Source organism: Octodon degus, unplaced genomic scaffold (assembly GCF_000260255.1).
Source record: "Octodon degus isolate 3935 unplaced genomic scaffold, OctDeg1.0 scaffold00060, whole genome shotgun sequence".
Classification (NCBI taxonomy): Eukaryota; Metazoa; Chordata; class Mammalia; order Rodentia; family Octodontidae; genus Octodon; species Octodon degus.
Genome location: NW_004524636.1, coordinates 12672467 through 12698802, shown reverse-complemented (window position 1 = coordinate 12698802; position 26336 = coordinate 12672467). Strand labels below are relative to the sequence as shown.

The following is a 26336-nucleotide window of genomic DNA, read 5'->3' as shown; positions in this document are numbered from 1 at the left end:
TTTAAATAATTCCATCAACATTATATTCTAAACTTGCTTAACAGTGGAGCGAAATACTTCTGAAATGTTTTTGATTTTGTGTCTGTGCATCTTTCTGTCTAGCCATCCATTCATCCACCTGAGTTTTATATTGGTGACTGGCTTTACCCTGTGTTAAAATAATGAAGGATTGTGAATCACTATTAGAACACAATTTAAAATTGAGTTCTAGACATTCCTGTTGACAAAAAAGTTCTTTGGCCGTTGCCACCACCGAGGCGCTTTCACCAGCAGTCGTTTTCTTTCAGGATCCAGCTTCCTGCATGGTGCACGCATTTTGTGACGGCTCATGCGATGCAGGTGCAGGGTATCAACGCTGTAACATGTTGGGCTTCACAGGAAATTCAAAAGTAGGGAAGTCAGTTATGCTTCCCTTTCCTAGAGTTCAGTGCAGATGTTAACGTTTTCTAGGGAGTCGGAAGTCTTTTTAATGCAAAGAATAATTAAGAGGACTTAAAAGTTCCTAATACCCATGCTGACCATTTCATATGACAGAAAGATGGTTTAAATCATTGTAATTCCATGGTCTGTTGGGGTCTTTTTGAGTGATACTTCATTATTATTGTCAATGTGGTTAAGAGGAACAATTAAGTTGAAGGGAAGTATAAGCGGCTGCCAATTTGGCAGCCCTGGAGAAACAGCAACATTTGTCTTTTCTATTGTAACTCATGTGGAAAGGACAATTTTAGGTACCATGTGTGCTAACCTCTTCCTGAACATCATAAAGAATCAAACCTCCCCCCCACCAAAAAAAAAAAAAAAAACCTTTAAAACTATTTCAGATGTGAAAATCTCTTGAAGCCAGTATTTTATTTTAGAGAATTGTGTTAAGTTTGACAGGTAACCCTTTGTATTGCAGTTCTTTGGCTTTCAAATAAAAAAGTGAAAATAAACTGCTATGATGTCATTTTTTTTTTCTGCTTAATTATACCACATTTGTAAATTTGCTTACTAATAGTAAGGATGTAAGCAAGACTTTTAAGAATGTATTTTCGGGGGTCGGGGAGATGGCTTAGTGGAATAAGCGCTTCTGGTTCTGCCAAAAAAAACAAAACAAAACAAAACAAAACAAAACAAAACACCCTGTATTTTCAGAAGTAAATTTAAAAAACAAATGTGCTTCTGTGTTTTGATAGCATACTTTACACCAAATCAGCAATGGGTAGAATGAACAAATAGCAGTATTTCTTTCATTTTTTCACATGTCCAGGAAAGATATTAACCACTTTAAGGTTATAGAATGGTTTTGTTTTTACAGGTTCTTTTCTATAAGCTTTTTAGAAAAATACATTTTCTTTTATATAATTGAACAGTTAAAAAAATGAACTGTCACAGATACTACAGCATGGTATTCTCAAACTGTATTTGACGCACGCATTCAGAGTGTGACGCAAGCAGTGTTCTCTCAACTTACATTCAGGATAGTTAAAATATTACTTTAACACGTGTTAAAAGTAGAGCATAGTAACTACTTGGCTACGTCCAATTCTGGGCTGTCTAGGTTGAGTAATTTCCCCAGGCATTCCAACTTTGATCAGCTACAGCAAGAACTTTTAGTATGTCTCTAAAGCAACCAGTGCATCTGTAAGTATGTCCTGAGGAAGAGAAAAGAGAGAATGCCAAGAAAGAAAGAATAGTTTCTGTCATTAAGGAGCAGTTACAGAATGAAATGGAAAGTTTTTTATTTCTTTGGCCACCCTTTTTAGATAATTGAGCCTCTGATTTCTAAGTATGCCCTGTGGTTCTGTATTAATGAATGAAAGATACTTCATTTGGGTCTAATAAAAATATTTTCTGGCTAACTCTGCTGAACTTTATTAGTTAAAGTCCATTAATTCTTGAACTTTCTAGTCTTTATAAATGTTGGCTAAATACTCAAATATGATTAATAGTACATATTTCTGTAAAACATGTCTTAATTTATAATTGCTCAGTATTTGGGTGAAAATGTTCCTGTATGACTGAGGTGTTTCTTTTTTCTTTTTGAGATAGGGTCTTGCTATGCAGTTCAAGCCGGCCTTGAGTGCACTTCGTAGCTCATGCTAGTCTTGTACTTGGAATGGTCTCCTCCTGCCTCAGTCTTCTGACTGCTGGGATTATAGGCATATGCCACCATACCTGGCCTATGACTGAGTTTTATTCATGCTTTTTTTTTTGTACTGGGAAAACTCACAACCTCACACTTGCCAAGTAGGCACTATCTCTTCCCAGCCCCTTCTTGACAGTTTTAAAGAGTAACTCTTAAGAACCAGGGAGATAGCTCAGTAGTTTAAGTACTGTCTCGCAAGCACAAGGTCCTGAGTTTGATCCCTGGTACGAAAACAAAACAAAACAAAAAAACAAATGGGTACCACCACCATAGAATCGTTTTATATGCCTTTTTCTTGACACATGGATTAAAGTATATTTCTGGTTTTTTTTTTTTTTCAATGCAGATATCCAGCAGTTCCCATAAAGAATTATGAACTTAGGGCAGGTGAGATAGCTCAGCAAACTAAGCACCTGCTCAGGCAAGCACAGGGACCAAGGTTTGATGCCCACCACCACATGCTGTACCAGCCCCACCCCCAGAAAGTCTGAGCCAGTCACCGAGACGGGCATGGTGGCACAGGCCTGTAATTCCAGTGATAGGGAGGGTGAGATAGGAAGATCACTATGAGTCTAAGCTGCGTAGTAAGACCTTGTACCAAATACATTAAAAGAAAAAAAAACATGAATTTAAGAAAATTTATCATGGTAAATCACTTCTGTTAGATGGGAACTGCACATTTCTTGTGTATTTGGATACAGTATGTTCATATCATATGCATATAACTTCCCTGGAAGTATTTATTGTTTTCATTTATGTATTGGTATAGGGTCTCACTGCATAGCTTGGACTTGTATTGATCCTCCTGTTTTCAGCCTCCCCAGTGCTGGGATTATGTTATGCACCACCATGCTCAGACTCTTCCATGAAAATATTTTAACATGTAATTCATAACTTCTTGCCAGCTGGATAGTGTACTGCGTGATCTACCTACCTTCTCTTTGCCTTTGTTTTCTGTGGTTCTACGACAGATTTTTTTAGGTCAATCCTATACCAAAATTTCAGAGAAATCCAAAATTCTCTTGTGATTTTCATGTTGCAGATCTCTGTTATTATTCACATTTTCCAGTTATTTAGATATGGAAAATGAGATTCACTCAGTTAAATAAAGTACACTAATAAAAAACCAAGTTTTTCCAGGTTTCACCTCATTGTTTATTCACAACTGAATAAAGGGATTATAATCAGTAGATTTATACCTTTCAAGCCCATCTCTATCTAAAAGAGATGAATGGTGAATAGACAAACTGGGAGAGTAGATGCAGGGGTCAATCCCAGATCTACCAATGGCGATGTTCATGTGTACTTGAGTAGATATCTGAGTTGATTAATGTTGTTAGTTACCTTTTTGTTTTTATAATGAAATATTTACCTATTTTATTTATTTGTTTGCTTATTTAGAGACAGGTTCTCACTATGTATAACAGGCTGGTCTTCAACCCACTGTGTGACCCAGGCTGATAACTTATGGTGATCCTTTTGCTTCAGCCGCCTGAATGCAGTGATTACTGGAATGTGCTACCCTTCTTGGCTTGGCTCCTAACTTTAGAAAGTTTACATAGCATACAGAATTGGAGGTTCAATGTCGTGGCACCTGTATTGATATACTTCTAGTCAGGATCTCTCATGGTGAGTGGCAGATGGCAATGGTAGGAATATGTGTTGGAGTAAGTGATCACATCTCAGCCCAGGAGGCCAAGGGAGTTGGAAGGGGCCAAACTCAGGCTTTTGTAGCAACTGTTTCTGAGAATATCTAAAGGGTCCCATGAGAACCACTTCTGAGGATTCACCCCAGTCACCTAAGGCGCTCCCACTAGGACTTCTCTTCCCAAAGGTTCCTCCACTGCCTCATAGTGCCACACTACCAACCAAGAATTCAGTCATAATGGATTCTTGGAAGACATTCAAACCACAGTCAAACCATACCACTTCCTTGTTATTGTTTATATGGTTACCTGAGGATTTTTCTTCTTATAAATGTTCCTCTGAATGCCATAATTTCATTGAAATTTATTACTTATTTTCATGTACCTTATGCCATTGTTTTGAAATTGGTAAAATTCATATCGAGAACATGAGAGCCAACTGGTATGCCGGTAATCCCAGCATGCTGGGAGGCTTGGCAGGAAGATCACAAGTTAGAACCCAGCTTTGGCAACTTAGTGACTTAGCAAAACACTTTCCACATACACACAAAGAAGGGATGGGGATGGAGGTCAGTGGTTAGTGTGAAGGACCTTGCTTCAATCCGCAGAAACACAAAACAAAAGAAAAAATACAACCATAAACCGACTGTTGCTTTTTTGGGGCTGGTTCTCTGGTTTATAGGCCATGCCTCATTTTTCTATAAATGTTTTTTATTTCTTCTGTTTCTGTAAATGTTGCTTATTTTTTTTGTCATTTTTTTCATGTTCTGCATACATTGATTCCCCTAACTTCTTTGTATCTTTATGTGTGTTCTGTGTTCATCAACATTTTTTGGTGGTTGTTGTTATTATAAGCTACCAGTTTCAAAGACAAAACCTTATTTTCTGTGATCTCCTTGATAAAGACAGTTCACCATAAAGTAAAGTTATAGGTGAAATTTTCCAAACAAATGGTTTTGGAGAAAATTACCATGACACTTCATCATTCTCTTTCCTGCAAATTTTATGGAGAAAGCGCAATTGACTAATTTTGGGGAAGCAAAAAATATATTATGACGTATTTTTTATAGTCAGAAATGCCATTTCTGACCAATAGCTTGACTGTTCTTGGTAGATGTGAATTAATGGAGGTTAGACTACAACGTAAGTTAAATGGTTTAGTGTGTTTCTGTTTTATATAGCAATACGTATTTTAAATATTTATTCATTTATTTATTTATTTTAATGTATTTAATACAGGGCCTGTAGGGTCTCACTATGTAGATTGGACTCCTAGTGATTCTCCTGTTTTCAGTTTCCCAAGCTCTGGGATTATAGGTGCACACCACCACGCCTACTCTCAATCACCCTGGGGGCAGGGCTGGCATGGCAGGCCCATCTAACCAGGGCCGCTGTGCTCTGCCTAAGAAGGTGCTTTAATCCACTGAGTTATCTTGCGGGCTCTTTGTTTTAAATATGTAAGTAAGCATAATCATGAAATTGTGACTTGTTTTAAGACTAGGATTTGTATCAACTACTTTTTCTGACATTTGTATTGTGTGGAAAGCTGAATATTTACCAAAGCTCAGATTTTGCACCTATAGAAGTTTTAGACCTTCTTAATTTACAAAATGACGCGGGCTAGAAGTTGCAAAAGACAGTTCACAGATGTATAATGCTTGGCCCATGTAATAGTTTTTAAGGGCCGGCCAAATAGTTCAGTGGATTAAAACACCTGCAAGCAGGCCCAGGGTCTCCGTGCCAGCCCTGCCCACAGGGCACACTGAGATGGCAATTGAGACTGAGTGTGGTGGTGCGCCTCTAATCCCAGCTCTTGGGGGGGCTGTAAACAGGAGAATCACTACTGAGTCGGATCTGGTAGTGAGACCCTGAACATGCTATAGACCCTTCCCTAAAATTACAAAAAGAAAAATGTTTTTACAAGTTGAAATTTGTCAATATTTAAAAATCAAGAAATTTATATAAAAAGTTGGATGCCTAACTTCTCTTAAAAAAAAAAAAAAAGAGATCTGGCTAAATGGAACTTGCATTTTTGTCAGGGCTGCAGTCTGCCAGGGCTGGGTGACAGCTGGCTGTAGTGTGTGGAAGCTTTCAAGTGTAGCTAACACAGTATTTCGATTTAAGGTATAGCTGAAAATAAGTCTTGGACAGAGATGTTAACTTTGTCTTGTGAGGACCAAGAAAACGAATGGATCATTTGATGTTACTTTAATGCTGGAGAGGCTGCAAATTGTTTTAACAGGGATTTCTACGAAAACTAAGAATAAAACTGAAATGTGCTTTCATTTAGTTTTTAAACTGGAAATTGGATTTAAGTATTAGTTTATTATTTTGAAAATGAATTTCAAATTAAGCTAAAGGGTTTTCAAAGAATTTCTCTTTGAAGCAATTTGAACCAACACCAAAGTATATCAGTCCAGAATTTTGAGCTGGAGTTAAAGCAGATTAAAATACTTTCGGAGCCAAATAAGCTTGAACCAAATTGTTCCTTTACTTAATTCTAGTCCCAGGAGTGAAACACTGTTTTTAGAGTTTGTGGTGAAAAATGTACTGTATGTCCAAGCATGTTGCAGTCATTACCAACCTTCATTCTGCTAGTTTTCTAAAGAATATTTAACTTGCAGCATCATTTATTTTATCTTGATTCCTCCTTAGCAGAGAATATAAAAAGAAAAATCCTTGATGTACACATTTGTGGGTGCATCTGTGAGGATTGCCCAGAAAGCTTTCTGTGTCCATAACCACTGACTCTCACTTCAATTTTTATATGCTTATATAGCTTTTCTCTACTCAAAGGTAAATCCTGCCCCAGAGCAGTTAGCTTTTGCAGCTTCTCGTAATTTACTTGTTGCTGTCTTACTGTTTCCTCTGTGCTAGTACTGATGGATACCTTTATAAGCCTCCTGAAGATGAGATTGATGGAGAAGAAAGTGAAGTTAAGAGTTTACAGAGATCATTTCAAATGCATTTTCTCAAAGTGAGGTTCATAGTGCAGTTGGATCAGAATCTTTTGCAGCAGCTTATTAAAAAGAAAATGATTCCTTATCTTTAATACACGTGATCCAGATCAGAATCTGTGGGCACAAGAGGGTGGGGTTGTCATTTATTGATTCTCTTAAGTTGACTTATAGATGTCTATAGGTGTGATACAGAGAGATCCTTTGGTCCCACAGTGGGGAAGTCAAACAATTGTGATTAATCTTCTATTTAAAATATTATAGTTTCAGTATATATGCTTACATATATGCTTGCTTGCTTCTTGAGCATATATATTTTGAGCATGTATGTATAGATATTTATTCTAAAGCGGTAGTTACATAAATTTTTCAGAGTGAAAATAGCCCTCTTCCATCAGCACCTAGATAAATTAACAGAACATTTCTGGCCATCTGGAAGGTTCTTGTGCCTCATTCCCATCACCCCAGCAAAACCAATTCTGGCCTCTGTTCCCATACATTAATCTGCCCGTTTTAGTTTTTTTTGTATAGATGGAATCACCTAATATGCATTTGTTTTTTTGGTGTCAAGAATCAAACTCAGGACCTTGTGCTTTCTAGGCAGGGCTTATACTGTTGAGCTATATCACCAGCCCTACATTCTTTTGTGTGTGCTCTTTTGTTTGAGAAGATTACATAGTATAAAATTAACTTTTGAAATGAATAACCTAGTGACATATTGAAATATTCATAGTGTTGGGTGACCACTGTCTCTTAGATTGTTCCACATATTTTATCTCCTTAAAGGTTCTCTGAAGGAAACCTCATACTCATTAAGCAGTTGCTATTGTCCTCTTTTATATTATCTGGAAAACTCTAATATGCTGTTCATGGCTTTAACTGTTAAAGACATTTCATGTAAATAGAATCATACCTTTGATGTTATATTTTCCACTTAGCATGATGTTTTGAGGTGTTGTTGATATGGTAGCATAATCAAGTACTTCATTTCTTTATTAGGGGGTGGAGCATTCAGCATTATTCAGGTATGTACCACAATGCATAGATCCACTCACCACGGATGAACATTTGGGTTGTTTCCACCTTTTGGCTATTGTTAGTAGTGTAGCTGTGAACATTTCTATCTTAAGTATTTGGATATTTGTTTTCAAGTCTTTGGGGTACATAGCTACAGGTAGGATTGCTGGGTTGTGTGATAGGTAATTCTGTTAGTTTTTTTTTTTTTTTTTTTGTGAAAGCACCAAATTATTTTTCCACAATAAATCAGCAAACCATTTTACACTCCCAGCAATATTGTGAGAGTACTATAATTACTCTATGTGCTTACCAACTTTGTTATTATTTTCATTTTTGTCATTAAGGCCTTCATGATGAGCGAGAAGTGATATCTCTTTATGGTTTTGATTTTCATTTCTCTAATGAGGAACTTCTTTTTTAAAGTGGTACTAGGACAACAATGTGCAATGTATGAATTATTGAAAATGTGCTAGTCATTGGTTGTGAAACTGTGTCATTGCTATTTGGTTCTCAATAAAAATATTAAAAAAAAAAAAAAACAAATAAAGTGATAGTAGGAATTGACTCCAGGAGCTTCATACGGAACTATATCCCATTTTCAAAAAACTTGTTCATTTTGAGACATGGTCTCACTCACTTGCCTGTGCTGGCCTCAGACTTGTGGTCCTCCTACCTCTGCTTCCCAGGATTGCTGAAATTGTAGGCATGTGCCACCACCCTTAGCTTTGAGTGTACTTCTGTGTGCTTGTTGGCTGTTATATATTTTATTTGTGGAAGTGTCTGCTTATGTCTCTTCAAGTCCTTTGCTCGCTCCTCTGTTTGGGGAAGGGGATTCTGGGGCTTGAACCCAGGGCCTTCACCTTGACCTACCATTTCAGGCCTACTTTTTTTTTTTTTTTCCCGGTTTTGAAATGGGGTCTCACTAAGTTGCTGAGCTGCACAGGCTAGATTTGGTCTTAGAATACTACTGTCTTGCCTCTCATAGTGCTGGGATTAGAGCTGTGCACCACCAGCCCACCACACACTATGTTTTGTTTGCTTTTTTCTTTTGATTTTGAGACAGGGTCTTGCTGTGTAGTTCAGGTGGCCTTGGACTCACTGTGTAGCCCAGGCTGGCCTTGAATTCATAGCAGTCCTGTCTCAGCCTCCCAAGTGTTGAGATTATAGGAATGCACTCCCATGCTTGGGTCCTTCTTGGGAGGGAGGGGGTTATTGTTGAAAGTTTCAGGAGTTCTTTTGGATACTAGACCGCTGTACTTTTCTGTAAATATGAAATTATGTGCAAAGAAACAAAATTAGAAAGCCCCATTGTCTTTTTTTTTTTTTTCCTTTATTTACGATGGGGTCTATAGGGTCTCACTATGCTTATTAGACTCTAGTGATTCTCCTGTCGTCAGCCTCTCAAGCTCTGGGATTACATGTGTGCGCCACCATGCTCAGTCTCAATTGCTGTCTCAGTGTGCCCCATGGGTGAGGCCAGCAGGGCAGGCTGAGGATTTAACCCTAGCTACTGCGCTCTGCCTAAGCAGGTGCTTTGGTCTGCTGAGCTATCAGGCAGGCCTTCCCTGGTCTTATAGCCCTTTATGAACTATCTCTTATCCTGTGTCATTTTTTTTTCATTATATTAATGCTGTTTAATATGTCATCTAATGTACAGTCAGCCTCTACATCCCTGAGTTCCACATCCTTGGATTCAACCAATTACAGATAGAAAATACTCCATACACACACACACAAATTACATCTATACTGTATATAGAGTTTTTTCCTTATTCTTTAAACAATAGTGTAACAACTATTTGTACATTTACCTAATATTAGATAATCATGATTTGAAATATTTGGGATAATTTGCACAGGTTATATGCAAATATGATTCCATTTTACATAAAGGACTTGAGCTTGCGTGGATTTTGGTATGGCAAGGGTGTCTTGAAACCAATCCTCGTATACCGAGGGATATCTGTAGTTGTTTTCTTCTACTTCCTTCTTCCTTCCTTTCTTCTTTCTCAGTGCTGGAGATTGAACCCAGGATCTTTTCCTTGCTAAGCACTACCATTCAACTGTATTCCAACCCCTATACTTAATTTCTTGTTTGCTCTCTCATAGATAGATGTGTAACTTGATGTAGGCAAGGATGTTTTTCTGTTTTGTTCACTGCTGTAGCCCCAAGGTTCAAGGTTGGTTGTGCTGCATCCAGAAAGCCAAATAGGTCTTTTATTTTTGAATGGCTTGTAAACTACTTATGGTTTTCACTTTTTAGGATGACTGAAACAAAATCAAAAGAAAACTAATATTTCATGACACTAGAAAATTATATGAAATTCAAATTTCAGTTTGTATTTGTGCTTCCTAGAGTCAGATATAGAAGAAAATGCCTGTCAGCACACTGGAGAACTGAGTGATTCAGGTGAGGGTTTGGAGCCCTTGGCTGTGTCCTATACAAGTCTGTGTCAGGAGGCCTGAGGATCCCTGATGGGAGACCAAAGGATCTGTTCTAGAAAGGCCTAAGGACCAGTGATCCATGCTTAAGTGTCTGTCCCAGAAGGCCAAAGGGTCTGTGCCCGAAGGCTGAGGGATCCACACTGGAAATGAGAAGACCTCCAAGATGAAAATGAGGGTTGATGCTCTGAAGAAAGAAAACAAGCAAAGTGCTTTTGAAGAAAAACAGCCAAATTTCATTGCAAAAAAGCAGTTGCAGTGAATTTTCCAGGGAAGACCAACTGAAATCCTTTCCTCCTGTTCTCATTCTATTCCATGCTGACAACAGCCTTCTTTAAGTGGTCTTCCACACCCCAAAACTATGCTCACTCAATTCAGGTGGGCACTCCCCACTCAAGTTGACAATTAATCAGTTAATCACCATAATGTCTAAAAGAATTTTGTGTGGGATGTAGCCATATACACTTGTTTGTAGGTGTTTTTGCACCATAAAGGCAGAGTTGAGAAGTTGAAGTATTATTGTGGTCCACAACACCTAAATTCTTTAACATATCTGGCTCTTTTCAGAAAAGATTTGCCTGGCATGTAGGTGCCCAGTAAATACTTGTTGAATGAATTAAACTTAACTATTCTACCAAAAAGGAATCTAAATTGGAAATCTTTCAACTGTTCAATTCTTGAAAATTCTAGTTTAATTGGCTACTGAAGACCAAACAACGAAAAATCCCCATATGATTCTTTTAGTCATAATCCCCATATCATTCTTTTAGTAATGTAGTTTCATTGACCTTTGTTCATCTTGTATATAATGAGAATTGTTGATGACATAGCAGAGAATTAGCAATATTTTGGATAGTGTTAAGTGAAATAGGTGGAATATATATTATATATAGATATATAATATATTTGCATTTTTCTGGTGTTAATTTGAAAAGGGCTGAAGTGACATGGAGTAGACATCTTGTCTTTACTACTTTTTTGTGGTGCTGGAGGTTGAACTCACTATCTCTACATACCTAGCAAGTGTTCTGCCACTAAACTACATCCGCATCCTTTATTATTATTATTTAAAAAGGATTGAACAAAGTCTGCTTCAAAGGCTATTTTCTTCCTTTCTTGTCATTGTAAAAGAAGCTACCTGTTTTTTAGTAGGGGCACTAATTAAAATAGTTTGAATAGCATACTTTTTAGTAAACTATTACCATACAATCTAATATTCATCTGAAGATGTGTTTGTTGAATTTGTATGTGAGTGACAGGGTATGAACACTAAGATATTAGTAATTTCCTGTTAATGTCTAACATTAGTTCTCCTGAAAGGAAGATTGGAAATTGGACAAACATAAATCATTTTATATAAAAATGATTTTATAATGTGCCAGTCTCGTTTTTGTACAGCATTTTGAAAACTAAATTGTTTGCATCTGTAAGAGCTGTTAATAGAGGTTACATAATAGATCCCCAGAGGTACAGTATACCCCGTGGCCTTGCAAACAGCTCTTATTTTTATGCTTTCAGCAAGGAACATGAAATGGGTAATACAGGTTGTGGTTTATGGTGAGAGCATAATTCTTTGCAGATCTTTTTGTTGGCATGGTGTTCCCAAATTTCAGTAAGACAAAAAGGTTTCCGTGTCATGGTGGGAGAGTTGCTCCTGGCTCTCCTTTTGGAGAGCTTCCCTCCCTCCCTTGCCGGGTTAATCAGTCAGGGACCTATTTCTTTTAAAAGTTCTTAGTAAGCTTAAATACATATTTTAACTTAAAATTTCATTGTTAGAAGTTGAAAATATTTCTGTTTGAGTTTTTCCTTATTTCTCATGTTTTAATCACGAAAAGACTGGATTCTTAACACTCCATTATGTTTTCCTGGCATTTCTTTATAGAGTATCCTGTAAAAATTATTTAAGTATCAGCTGGCTTACAGCATTACAGATCACAGTAGTCAATCATTCCATTTATGTCAAATCACACTTCAGTGCTATTTATTCATTCTTCAAATATTTATTGAATACTACCATGTGCCAAGCATTGCTTTATACATTAGGATACTATACCTAAAAAGACAAATTTTTATACTTATAGGGCTTAGGTCCTATAAGGAGAATTAGATAACCAAAAATGGTATATATAGTATCAGGTAGTAAAAGGTGCCTTAAAAAAAGTAAAATAGTAAGGGAAAGGAGAGCGATTGAGTGATAGTAAGAAAATGCTAGTCTTGGTAAGTAGGAGGAGGGCCTTGGTAAAATGTCATCATAGAGAGACATGAACAGCATGGAGGAGAAAGTCCTGTACAGATATGGGGGAGTAACCCATTGTGCTTCATTGCATTTCAGTTTTCCTTACACTAACTTGTCACCATGCAACATCAGTCATTTATACTTATATGCATATGTGTTTACACAGTGTTTGTTGGCCCCCTTCCTTCTCTAGAACTGCTTGCTATGCTCAGCATTTCCAAGAAATGAACGAATAATGAATGGAAAGGCCCTGAGTTTGGGGCTTTTGCTGTGCCTGAGAAATTGTAGTTCTGTGCAGAAATTGTAGTTTTGTGCGGAAAAGTGGCCGGGAGCAAGTTGGAGCTGTGGGTTCAACCAGGAAGAAGGACCTTGAAAATCTTGGAAATTAGCATTTTAGGTTTTGCTCTAAGTCTAACTGGAAACCATTGTAGGCTTTTTGAACAGGAGCAGAATGGGGCCAGACAGATTTTATAAGGAACATAGTGATTATTAATCCTATAAAATATCACATGACAGAATTAACAAATGACTGTAAAAAAGTTATTTATATTTATAAGAGTATAGTTAGTTCATATGGTGATTAGTTTATGCCAAGAAATAATGCTACTTTCTTTGTCAGTTATGCTGAAGTAATTGTAGTTTACTTAACAAAATTCACCAATTTTGAATGTACAATTTGATGAATTTTGACAAATACATACAATTATGTAACAGCTTATAAAATCATGATATTTAACATTACTGTCACTTAGAGATTTTCTGATACTCACCTACATTGAATCCTCTTCTCTCAGTGGCCTTCGACAACCGCTATCTGCCTTTTCTCTGCCCTACAACAAGGGATTGAGCCCAGGGTCTTGTACATATTTGGCTAATGCTCTAGCCCTGGTCTCCATCCTCAGCTCTTTTTATTTTGAGACAGTCTCAGGGTTGCTCATGATGGCCTGAAGCTCTCAATCCCCCTGCTTTCTGTGTACCTGAAGTTACTGGCACCCTAATCTGCTTTTCCTAGATTTATAGTTCTGCTTTTTCAAGATTTTCCTGTGAATAGAATCATATAATGTGTGGCCTTCTTGCAGTGGACTTCATTTAAAATACTGCTTTTGAGATTTACCTATATTTCTGGGCATATTAAGAGTTTCTTCAATTTATTGCTCTTTTCTAGTATATTAATATATGATAATTTGTTTATCACTTACTAATTGATGGGCATTTGAATTTTAGCTTTTAGCTATTGTGAATAAAGTTGGTAAGAACTTATAAATATATAGTAAATAACTTTTTAAAATGGTACTGGGGCATGAACCCAGGGGAACTTTGTGACAGAACTACAACCTCCACCCCCACCCTTTTTATTTTTTTGAGAGAAGGTTTTATTATATTGTGTAGGTGGGACTAGAATTTGTGATCCTCTTGCCTCAATTTCTTTCATGCTGGGATTACAAGTGTGTGCCAGCACACTTGCCTTGAATATAAGTCTTCGTGTAGATTCATGTTTTAATTTCTCTTGGATGATACTTAGGAGTAGAATTGTGGGGTCAGTGGTAAGGACATGCTTAATTTTAACAAAAACTGCCAAATAATTTTCTGTTTGCATTTTCACCAGCAGTGTATGGGGCTTGAGTTTGCTCCATATGCTTGCCAATGGTCATCATTGTCATTCTCTTCATTTTTATCCATTCTAGTAGTTATACAGCATTATCTGGTGATTTCAATTTGCATGTCCCTAATGACTTAATCTTAAAGATACCTGAGAAAGATGATAAGTGGAATTTATTTAAGAAGACACTATTGTAATAGGTATAGGGACTGTAGCTGTATTTTGTGTAGAGGAATGGTAGTGGGGTTCAGTAAGTGGGAATTTCTAGCCAAGGGTCAGGGTGGGGTCAGTGGATGGCAAGTTAGGAAGAGGAAGCATCAGGAGGAAGGGGAGATTCTGGATGAGCCATTCTAGCAGGAGTCTTCATGGAGCTCAGGAGTCTTCGTGGAGTTTTGCATCTCCCATGAAGCCTGTGGTGAGCTCAGTTTTACATCTCCCATGAAGCCTGTGGTTCGCGTCTCCATTTCACATTAGGCTCTTTCCTTTTGAATACTTGCAGCATTTCTTTTCTGTACTATTCATTTTTATTTAATTATACATTGTTTTTGTTATTTTTACTCTGTGATTTTATTTGTAATCCTGATCTCAAATCTGACCCCATTTTAGTTACATGATTAGAAATGGCCTAAGTGTTATGGTGAGTTTTTCTTGGTTCTGGATAGGCAACTGGGAAAGTTTGTAGATGGTTTTGAGTATTTGGCAGTCTTTAAACTGATCGAGTTGTCCTCATTTCCTAGGTAATACTGATTTACCTTAGAATGGCTCCAAATTTCAGTATTAGCTCAGCTTTTTGGAATGTGGGGTAGCTTATGCTTATTAATGATAATTATATTCATTAATATTAAACATAATACATGTTTTATTTTTTGGCTTTTTGAGACAGGGTCTCTTTATGTAGACCACGGCCACCTTAAACTCATCTCATTTTGTACCCCAAACTGGCCTCAAACCTATAGCAGCCCTCCTGTCTCAAGTGCTGAGACAATAAGCATGCAACATCACACCCACCTATTCTTATTTTGGAGTGGGCTTTGCAGCTACATAGTTGCCTCCAAAAATGTTCAATCTAAACTAACTCCCCATTTGTTTGTTTGTATTTTGAGGCAGGATCTCACTTTTTAGTTCAGGCTGACCTTAAACCTACTACATAATGCAGGGTGGCCTTGAACCTATGTAACCCTCCTGCCTCAGCCTGCTGAGTGCTGGGATTATGGGCACGTGACACCATGCTTGGCTGTCTCACTCTTTAGAGTCAAATTTTGGGATTGGGTATCCATGATAGTTATTTTTATTGTAAAGTTTAAAGAAAGTATTATTAGCTTTTCTCTCTATTCTCTGGCTGGAGATCAAATATAATATAATCCTGAGTAGCAAGACTTGATATACATGTAATTACAGATGGAATTGCTGGGTCAAATGGTAACTCTATGTTTAACTTTTGAGGGTCTACCAGATGTTTTCCAAGCTGGCTGCATCAGTTTACATTCCCTTCTACAGTGTATGAGGGTTCTAATTTCCCCATATCCTTGCCAACATATGTTATCTAATTATAGCCATCCTTGTGCGTGTGAAGTATTTCATTGTGGTTTTGATTTGCCTTTTCCTAATGGCAAATGACAGTGAGCATCTTTTCATGTGATTGCATTAGCTATTTATGTATCTTCTTTGGAGAAATCCTAATTTATATCCTTTGCCCACTTTTAAATTATCTTTTAGAGTAGAACTTTTTTATATATTCTGAAAAAAAGTTGCTTTACATATGTTTTGCGTAAAGTTTTTCCTATTCTGTGATTTTTCTTTCTACTTTTTTAATGCTGTACTCTGAAACACAAAAGCATTTAATTTTTCTTTTTTGAGACAGGATCTCACTCTGTAGTCTAGGCTGGCATTGAACTCATGGCGACCCTTCGACTCCCAGGTTCTGGGGTTGTAACCTGCACCAGTGCAACTGGCAACAAAATTTTAGTTTTGATGATGTCTCTTCAGCTTTCCTCTTCTCTCTCCTCCTGTTCCTCCCCTATCATTTATTTTTGACTCCTGGGTCTTACTGTGTTTACTTTGTTGCCCAGACTGACCTTCGGCTGGTGATCCTCCTGTTTTAACCTTCCAAGTACCTAAGGTCACAGATATACCTGACTGCCCACCTAAAGAAGCTTCTTTCTATTTCTAGTTTAGGGAATTTTTTCCATAAATGGTATTGAGTATTGTCAAGTGCTTTCATTCTGTGTCTAATGACATTATTATGCATTTTTCCTTTGTTAATGTGGGCGTATATTGTTTGCTTTTCAGGTGCTAGACCAGCTCTGCTTTTCTTAGAACCCTCTTGTTCATGACTTAGAACCCTTTTCATGTTGTGATGACTCTGATGTGCTGGTTTTTCTCAGATAATTTTTGTCTTAATGTTTGCAATTTGTATTGATCTATAGTTTTTTTTTTTTCTATTTTATTTATTTATGTATTTAGTACAGGGTCTACAGAGTCTTACCACACAGATTGGACTCATAGTGATCCTCCTGTTTTCATCCTCCCAAGTGTTGGGATTGCAGAGGCACGGCACCATGCCCAGTCTCAGTCCCTGTTTCAGCTTGCCCCGGGGGCGGGGCTGGTATGGCGGCCGGGGATTGAATGCTAGTTGCTGAGCCTGCTTAGTCTGCTGAGCTAACTGGCCGACCTTTATAATTTTTTTTTTCTGTGTTTGTCTTACTTAGTGTCAAGGTGGTATTTGTATTGTACAGTAAGTTTGGAAGCGTTTTTTTTTGGAAGAATTTATGAAGAATTGACATTAATTTTTTAAAGAACCTAATGATTTCATTTTTGCGTTTGTCTTTTAGGATTCTCCTTTTACAAATGCAGGAATGGGATCTAATCTAAACCTCCTGGGGGAAATTGAGTGTGATGCCAGCATAATGGATGGAAAATCCTTAAATTTTGGAGCAGTCGGAGCACTCAGTGGTATGTGAGCATTATGATGTTCTATTTCTATTCTTTGAAAGACGTATATTACCATTTAATAGCTCTAAGGACAATCTTCCTTGAAATAATGTTGAAAACAAGCAATTTTCTTTCCCTTTTTTATGGTATTGGAAGTTGAACCCAGGGCCTTCATACTGAGCTATGTTCCCAGCATACCCTGCTACTTTTGGAATTCTTTATGTTGACAGTCTTGGAAAGTTGATAAGTTGCCTAGGCTGGGCTTGAACTTGTGCTCCTTTTGCTTCAGTCTTTCAGAGTGCAGAGAGTACAGACATGTGACACTACACCCAACAGTTTTCTTCATTTCTTGTAAGATTTTAGCCATAAATAATTAAGAAAAAGTGAGGCACTGTTTCTAAGTTTTTGATTAGAATTATATCATTTTCTGATATATACATTTTATTATGAAAAATTTCAGATGATATAAAAATATTTATCTTTGATCTTCTGAATCCTTCCTTTTCATCCCTTTTGCCCAGTGGTATTTAGCCAGTAAATGTCCAGTTCTGTTATCTAAACATTTATATAGTATATGGAGATACAGTGTTATTTTGTGAATATGGTTCTTTTTAAAGGAATAAATGTATATGTTACTTTGAAACTTTTTTCATTTGAATAGACTATTTTCAAGATTTCTGTTCCCCCCAAAAAAGATTGTTCCCATATCAGTATATAAAAGATATATCTAATGTTTTGTATTTTTATATGAAGTATATAGATTTTACATGTACAGACTCATGAATTTTTAAGTGTATATAACCATTGATGTAACTGTATAAATGTTTACACCTACATCAAAAATTAAGTATTTTCATATTAAGATGTAAAACTTTCCCATACTTCCAGCGTAGTGCTTTCCTCTTAGAATTGTAGTAGCAAATCAGGTTACTTTATGTGTGATGGTTTATTTTTGTACCCTGTTATGACTGGCCTTATAGAATGAGTTGGGCATTTTTTAAAATATTCTTTAAAAAGCATTGTGTATGATTAGAATGGTTTCTTTGTACTTGTTTGGAATTGTTCTTTTTGTTTTGAATTACCGGGCTTTTCTCAGTGAGGAACTTCAAAATATGGGATTCAACATCTTTGGCTCTGGAAAATAAATTTAAAAATGACAAAAAAAATCTTTGGTATTTATAAAATTACATATTTGCTCTCATACATACTTGTAAGGAATATGGCTATTTCTTATGGGTAATGACATTTATTTGCCAAAAGACATTTTAATTAGTTTATTGAATTCTGGTTTAATTATACTGAGTTCAAAAAGGTGTTGATTCACATTCCTTGAATCTTTTGAGTCTTACTTTATATCCTAGCTTAGGTATGTTGTGATACATATTTACTAAGAACTCAGAAGAATATGTATTCTGCAGGTGTTGAATATAGTGCACTGTATCTGTCAATTAGTTCAGTTATTTGTCCTGATCTTTTGTATAATTCTGACCTTTATGTTATATAAAAATGGTATTTCAGTTAGTTTTAATTTCACTTTCATTATGAAATTTTACTGATATTTAGTACAATTTAACGTATTTAAGGGCCATTAACATTTTTGTTTATAGATTATTCATACCTCTTTATATGACTTATCTTTTGCCTCTATTTGTAATAAAACTTGTCATATTGACATTCAAAATATTTTGCCAAGCATATTACTTTCTCTTTTGTGACGTTTGTATTCTCCATTTTTAGTTCCTTTCATAATTTATAAGCAGTAACCTATATTTTCTTCTAGAAGTGTATATAATTTATTTTGCATTTACCAGTTTAATCCATTTTTTCTTGTAATGTCTAAAAATTATGTCTATATAACTTGTTGACTAACAATAATAATAACTAGTATTTATGGAACTATAAGGTACTAGGCAGTATTTTAAATGAATTACATTTTTTTTTTTTTCCGGAACTGGGGATTGACCTCAGGCCCTTGCGCTTGCCAATCTCCCTGACCCTAATTACATGTATCAAGTCACTTAATTCTCACAATAACTATATGAATTTAATACTTTTGTCCTCATTAGACAAACAAACACAAGAGAGATTTAGGAATTGTTTGAAGGTTACATCTGATCTGACTTAAATTAGGAGACAGAAATCGTATGGTAGTTTAAGCAGAAGTTTAACATAAGGATTTAGTAAGCTGAGATAGACTAATGACAGATGTAAGGAGATTGCCAAGTATATCGTGGAGCAGATGGCAGTATCCAAGGAAGGGTAAAGATGGAAATGCTGGAAATATGTTCATGCCTTACTGGAAATGTATTTGTAGCCCAGTGTGTGGCAGAAGTGTGGCTGGAATCCCTGGGCTGGAGGTGGTGCATAGACACCATGACGGGATTAATCCTGTGAGGTGCAGGTGAGCCCCAGCTGGTCGAGGAGGTCAGGAGGTTGTGGAATTAAACATATTGTACATAAGATGAAGAGTGGGTTTTGGCTTAGTAGACAGCTGTCTCCATGGAACACTTGCTGTGTGTGCGTGGGGCCGAGGCTAGGGCGTGGAGATGCGACTTGGGGATCAGGGGCAAGGTGTAGGGTGGAGTCTTGTTCTTTCTAGGGCTCTCAGCCTTGCTGCTGCGGCCTGGATCAGAAGCTGGTCCAAACATATAGTGAGTGAATGCTGGAGAAAACTACCTTGCAGGCACTTAGCCCTGGAGCATACCTTTTGGGCCACATAACACTGACAAAATCATACTTTCGGGATGCCTGCCAGCAGGCCACCCTTTCCTACTGCAGTGTATCTCCAGTGCCCTCTACTGACAAAGCTTACTGTGTGCCAGGTGGCAGGAGACTCTTAAATGGCTCATATCCATTTCTACAGATTAGGCAAGGAAGGGTGAATTTGTATTTGAGAAGGAATAATCTGATAGCAGTTACAGTTACAAAGTAGACCAACTCTGTTTTTCACTGTTATTTCTCTCATATATGATCTTTCTATTCCCACTTAACTTGAAATGCTGTCTGTACTGTATATTAAAAATCCAAAATAATGACCATTGTTATTTCCTGTCATTTTGTTTTGCAATTCTGTATTGTTTTTATTACTTTTATTATTAAAATAAAAAAAGAAAATAAAAACAATATAAGGTTTCAGCAAAAAATGTATGGCTCAGATACATATTGCCAAAATAAAATATAATACTAAATTCCAAAGTTGGTAAATACTAAACAGAATATAAATTTTATTAAGAAAAAAAATTCCAACTAACATTTTAGCTTTATTATGTTCCATTGATGTATTTATCTCCTTTGCATTGTCTCAAGTTGAGTAGCTTTGAATAAAGAATGATGTCTTTTGTTTCATTTTATTTTGTGTTATGTCACTGGGGATTGAACCTAGGGCCTTCACACTAAGCTGTGTTGCTGGTCATCTCCCCATTCACTTTTTATTTTATTTTTATTTTGAGATAGATTCTTGCTAAGTTAAGGGCATGGCTTCTGGCTTTAGCTACATGGGTTAAAATTTTAGCTCTGCGACTTTGGATAGGCAGCTTACCTCTCTGTGCAAAAGTTTCCTCATTAATGACACAGGCTGCCTAGCAATAGCTATCTGGCAGAAATATATCATGTGATAGATTAAAGATTTTTGCACTGGGCCTGCAACATACTAGATACTAGGTTACTTTTACCTTCTATCATCTTTATCATCATTTTGTTTGTCATTGTCATCCTATTTATCTTTTTTATTCTGTGTTTACCATACAGATGCCTTCCTAGGAGTTAGTGTTCCTCTCATCTCACTTGTGCCTGATGTTTTGGCCTTTTGAAATGGTCCAGAGCAGATTTTGTGTTGCAGGCTTGTGTGTACTTGGCCTCCTTTCCTTAACACTAACTACCTCACTTGAAGGATGGATGTATTATTCTCTTGTAAGCCAGTTTCAAAGGTTTGGCTTACTTTTTCCCCATTAATTTTTCTCCTCATGATAAAATGGGAGCTATTGATAATTATATTTATTCTTTAAATTTTTTTTATTTTTTAGAGAATACGAAATAGTAAAAAACCCCAAAACATTAGAAACAATACAAAATTTCATTAAACAACGTAATAGGAATTCAACAATGGTTTCATGATATCTTCAAATTAGTTGTTTAGGTTACCAGATATAAACCTGCTAAATTGATTAAACAAAACAACACAACACAATAAAGACATTATAGGAAATTAAAAAGAAAAAAATAAGACAAATAAAAAAATTTTCAGCATTAACTGCTCCTTTCAAAAGACCAGCAGAAATCAGCAGTATAATTATCCAACCTATCCTGTATATATACCTAAATATATATTTTTCCATTCTTTCTTTTGCCCTTTTCCTCATCCCAGTTATATTTATTCTTTAATGATTGTATTGTCAATAAATTCAGGGAACGGTAATTAGATTTGATGGTAGAATAGTGTAATATTTTCTTTTTTTTTTTAACATTTTCACGTTTTATTTTTCTTCAAAATTTTATCGATAAACAGATAGCAATGAGACAGTTTCAAATCAAATCGGAAGTACAGTTTCAACAAATAACACACTGCATATATTCTTCTTAGTGGTTAATTGCTGTACAAGATGCGGACTTGCGATCCTATTTACAAACACCATTAGAACAAATCATTCTATTCCTTAAGAGAATGCAACTATATATCTATCCTAAGCACTTTGAATACACAGATACAAAATGGACATTCATCGGTATACCCCATGCTTTCTAAGTTCCGTTAGTGAATATTATAGGTGTGTAAACTCAGCAAAATATTCTAAAAGAGTCCAGTAGCCCATAATAGCATTGGGTCCCCTGTTTAACTGGCAGTGTCAGAAATTATTGACCTGAGTCCCCCACAGCTCAACATAGCAACATGGCTTTACTTCTCATACTCCTCTACTGGATGGTTAAGACCAAGGTAAAGCAGGACCTGTGCAACAAGAGCTGTAGCCCCTTGGTCTGAGAAGGTCAGTGAAATCCCCTCAGGATTTATCCTGAGATCCTGCACCTCAGATTGTAGAACCCCTGTCAGTGCAGCCATGTGGATGAGCCACGGCCATTGCCTGGCCAACGTGCTCTCTGTGAAAGCCTGAGAGAGTGTTTTCTCCTCATGTGATTCTCCCTAGGCACACTCTCGCTAGGCACACTCACTCTCCCTAGGCACACTCTGTAATATTTTCAATTCATTGTTTCTTCTCCATTGTGAAATCTATTAAGAGGGAACTAAATTGAAATGTGTAGTATTTCAAGTTCAATCTTTGCTTCTATAACACAATAAAATGTGACACTTTATATTTGTTTTTCTTGCATCTGAAAAATGTACTCATATATTATAAAATTTGGCTAATCGTTCATGATAATTATTTTTATTAGTATATTTGCTATCTTGAAGGAGAAGAATTTCTAAGGCGTTTAAATTTATTTTATTATAACAACTTTACAACCGAGTACGAAACATAAAGATATCTTTTTCTGCTGATTTTATTTTATAGGAATCAAGAACCCAGTCTCAGTTGCAAACAGACTCTTGTGTGAAGGACAGAAGGGCAAACTCTCAGCTGGCAGAATTCCTCCCTGGTAACCACTTTGTGCTTCCTGAGTTTCCCTGTGTCTTTGCTCTTTGGTGCATGCAGTGTTTGAAGGTTGTTCTTTTCTGTGGAAGGCTGAGGCTGTTGGTTACATACCAGCAAAGCGTGCCTTGGAGAGTAAGATACACTTTGCTGTGTGATCTTGGAATATGTTGTACACTTAATTTAGCTCTGGGTGGAATAGGACATGATGGATTAAAACAGGAGATCAGAATTAATATTTGCTATTGTAGTTGATTATGGAGAGTTATTAATAAGTATTTAGTTGGGGTCAATTTATCACAAAACTTTGGGAGTGTTTTAAATGTTGTAGAACAATCTAAAGTAGTTTTTGGAAGTTCTTAGAATAAAAGTACATTAAACATTGTAAATAGCCCTGATTCACCTTATCTGACGCTAATAATCAGCAGTCTTTTGTCTGGCTCATGAATCTCACTTGAAAAGGCTAAAAGATCAGTGAGAACTGCAAGTACAGAAACAGTATAGAAGGATTTTTTTTTCTTTTTTTTTTCCGGTATCAGGGATTGAACTCAGGGCCTTGTGCTTGCCAGGCAAGTGCTTATTCTACTGAGCTATCTCCCTGGCCTGGGATTTTGTTTTTGATAATTATGTCATCTCAAATGATTGTAGGGAAAAAAGATGTATTAACTACATCTATTAAAAAAGATTATTAACTACATTGTTTGGGACAGTCCTACAGGAATTCTGGACCTTTTCACTGTCTCACTTTTTTACCCTGACCCCATCTCTGTCCTACTTTTCATAACAGTTGTTCTAGATTTAAGCTTTTCTCATTCTCTTACATTCATTGGTCTTTTATACTTTAACAAGTACAATACTGTAATTTTCTAAAGTAGGTAAGTACATACATAGTTGCACAAAAAGATTTAGAAAGGTTACCTAACTCACTGATTACCACAGAGGAGGAAAGAGGGAACAAAGCGAAACAGATGTCAGAAGGGACAGGTAATATTTTAATATTTCCTGAGGGCTAGATGTGGTACTCGCCTATAATCCTCTCACTGGGAAAGGCTGAGATAAGAAGATTGCTCCGGGTTTGACAAAGAGAACATATATGGGAAAAAGTGATGACTGTGTCTTCATTAAAATAGAGTAACACTATACCCGTCTAACTAGCTAAATGATTTTCTCAGATGCATAATTTTTCAGCATTATTCTTGTTTTCAGAATTGTTTGATATTTTAGGTATTTTATATTTTTGCATGAATTTAAAACTAGCTTGTTCATTTCTATAGGTAGTTTGTTGAAAGTAAGCCCATTTTTTAAGGGCTTTTTAAACCTCTGAACAAAGTTTTATAATTTCCATTGTTCAGATCTTGCATGCATTTTATCATGTTTATGACTAGTTTTCATTTTTAAAGATGCTATATGAAATACAGTATTATAAAAATGTCAATTCAAATATTTATTATCATTGTATAGAACTGTATGTAAATATAGTTAGTTTTATCATTGATATAATGTCCTGAGAATTTGCTAAGCTCCTATGGTATCTTTTTTAAAGATTCCATAAGATTTTCTACATAGATACTGTGTCTTTTGGGACTATAGTTTTACTTCTTTCTAATATGGATTTCTTTAATTTCCATTTCTCCCTTCATTGCACTGCTTAGAAACTCTAGAGAAATGAAGAATATAAATGTGGGAGATGGTACCCCTTTCTGGTTCACTATAGGGAAGAGACATTTGATCTTTCACCATTAGGTATAATGGCTGCTTTAGGTATATTCTCTATCTTTTTTTATCATGTTGAGAAAATTTTCATTGTGTGGAGAGTTCTTTTTTTTTTTTTTTTTTTTTAACACAAATGAATTTTGTATTGTCAGGTCTTTTTCTGCATTTGTTGTGATAGTGTTATGATTACTTTTATTTAGTTGGTTAATATAGTGATTGATTTTGATTGTTAAAACACCAGTACCTTTACTATAGTAAACTCCACTTGGCAATAATATTTTAACCTTTTTGTGTATCGTTCATTTCAATTTGACAATTTTTTTTTTCAAATCAAATTGGTAGGACAGTTTCAATAATTAACACATTGCATACATTCTTCCTAGTGGTTAATTGCTGTATAAGATGCAGACATGATATCCTATTTACAAACACCATCAGAACAAATCCCTCTATTCATTAAGAGAATATAACTATATATCTATCCTAACCACTTTGAACACACAGATACAAAATGGACATTCATTTGTATCCCCCTTTTTTTGTTAAGTTCCATTATTTGAATATTATACGTGTGTAAACTCAGCAAAATATTCTATCCAGTAGCCCATAATAGTATTCAGTCCAGTAGCCCATAATAGTATTGGGTCTTCCGCTTGACTGGCAATGTCAGAAATTGTTGACCTGAGTCCCCTACAGCTCAACATAACACCATGGCTTTACTTCTTATATTTCGTTTTTATACTTTACTGCTGGATGGTTAAGACCAAGGTAAAGCAGGACCTATGCAACAAGAGTTGTAGCTTTTGGGTCTGCTAAAGTCAGTGAAATCCCCTCAGGATTTATCTTGAGAGGATAAATAACTTTGTCAGTATCAGGCATGTGGATGAGTCACGGCCATAGCTTGGCCAATGTGCTCTCTGTGAAAGCCTGAGAGAATGTTTTCTCTCCATGTGACTCTCCTTAGGCACACTCTACATCATTGATCACTTTCCTCTGTGGCCCCATAATCTCCTTGATCAGAAAATTTGGGACACTACCGAGTTACATACACTACCGAGTTACATGACGTTACAGTACAAGTTCCCATATATCCTGAGTCTTAATTGACCTTGTAAGGCTAGGGCCAAAATGTTGGCTTTCCTTGCGGCCCTCCTTTTTCTCTAATTTTGGTCTGCAAACTTAGGTTGTTAACCATCCGGAAGAAAGGCTTATTGTTATTACCATACAACTTAGGCTGTTAAGCTTAACCTCAGGATCCTTTGCCTGAGTATCAAACATCTTAGGCATAATATGGAACAGGTATTTTTCATCAAGTATTGATATGTTGAACTTTAAGTCCCTACAGAATGTGATAAAAAACATTTAAAAATTAGAATATATTTTAAAAATAGGCATAAAGAATTATATACTTCTTGTGTTTACACATAAGTCCAAAAATCTCACCATATACAACCTTGAAGCAGGACAGTCCCACAATATTCCTTTTCCTGTCTCTTGCTTTCATTCACCACCCCCTTCTTTTTGAACAACCATCTGCCTGAGAGACAGCATAGCGGCAACTGGTGTATCATGACAATCAGCCCGTATTCAGAAGACCAGAATGACAGGCACTCCAAGCATGAAACTATTACAGATTACCATTGCAGTGCTATTGCTTATTTCACAGGTATCAGTATATATAGTTAGTCAGGGTGAGAATCTTTCCAATTAACTGCTAGATTCAAAAATCCTTAGTGATTCTCAGGATCCTTGCCTTGCCCATCTTCTACATATAACTGTATGGCTTGACATTGTCATGTTTCCTAACTCTTCTCCTTTCCCTCTCTTGATGAGTTAGTCCTTGAGACCCTGCTTCCCTTTTACTTGTATTATACCTTTCTATTTGTATTTCTTCTTTTGAGTTCTTAGACTAGGGAAACTATGATATTCACACATGTGTGTCTGGTTTATTTCACTTATGAGTATATGTTCAAGTGGCATCCTCTTCAATATAAAGGCTTCAAGTTTATCATTCTTTATAGCTGAGTAATACTCCATTGTGTAAATATACCACATCTTTTTCAACCATTCCACAGGTGATGGGC

General features: G+C 36.3%; 1 protein-coding gene across 2 annotated transcripts in view; it reads left to right on the top strand.

Moving 5' to 3' along the window:
* Tasp1 (taspase 1) overlaps positions 1-26336 on the top strand; it is a 251661-nt gene that overhangs the window by 36815 nt on the left and 188510 nt on the right. For both annotated transcript variants that reach the window (XM_004634308.2, XM_023718640.1), the window contains exons 5-6: positions 16858-16978; positions 22462-22546. In XM_004634308.2, coding sequence (XP_004634365.1) covers positions 16858-16978; positions 22462-22546 — 206 coding nt within the window. The remainder of the gene's footprint in view (positions 1-16857; positions 16979-22461; positions 22547-26336) is intronic.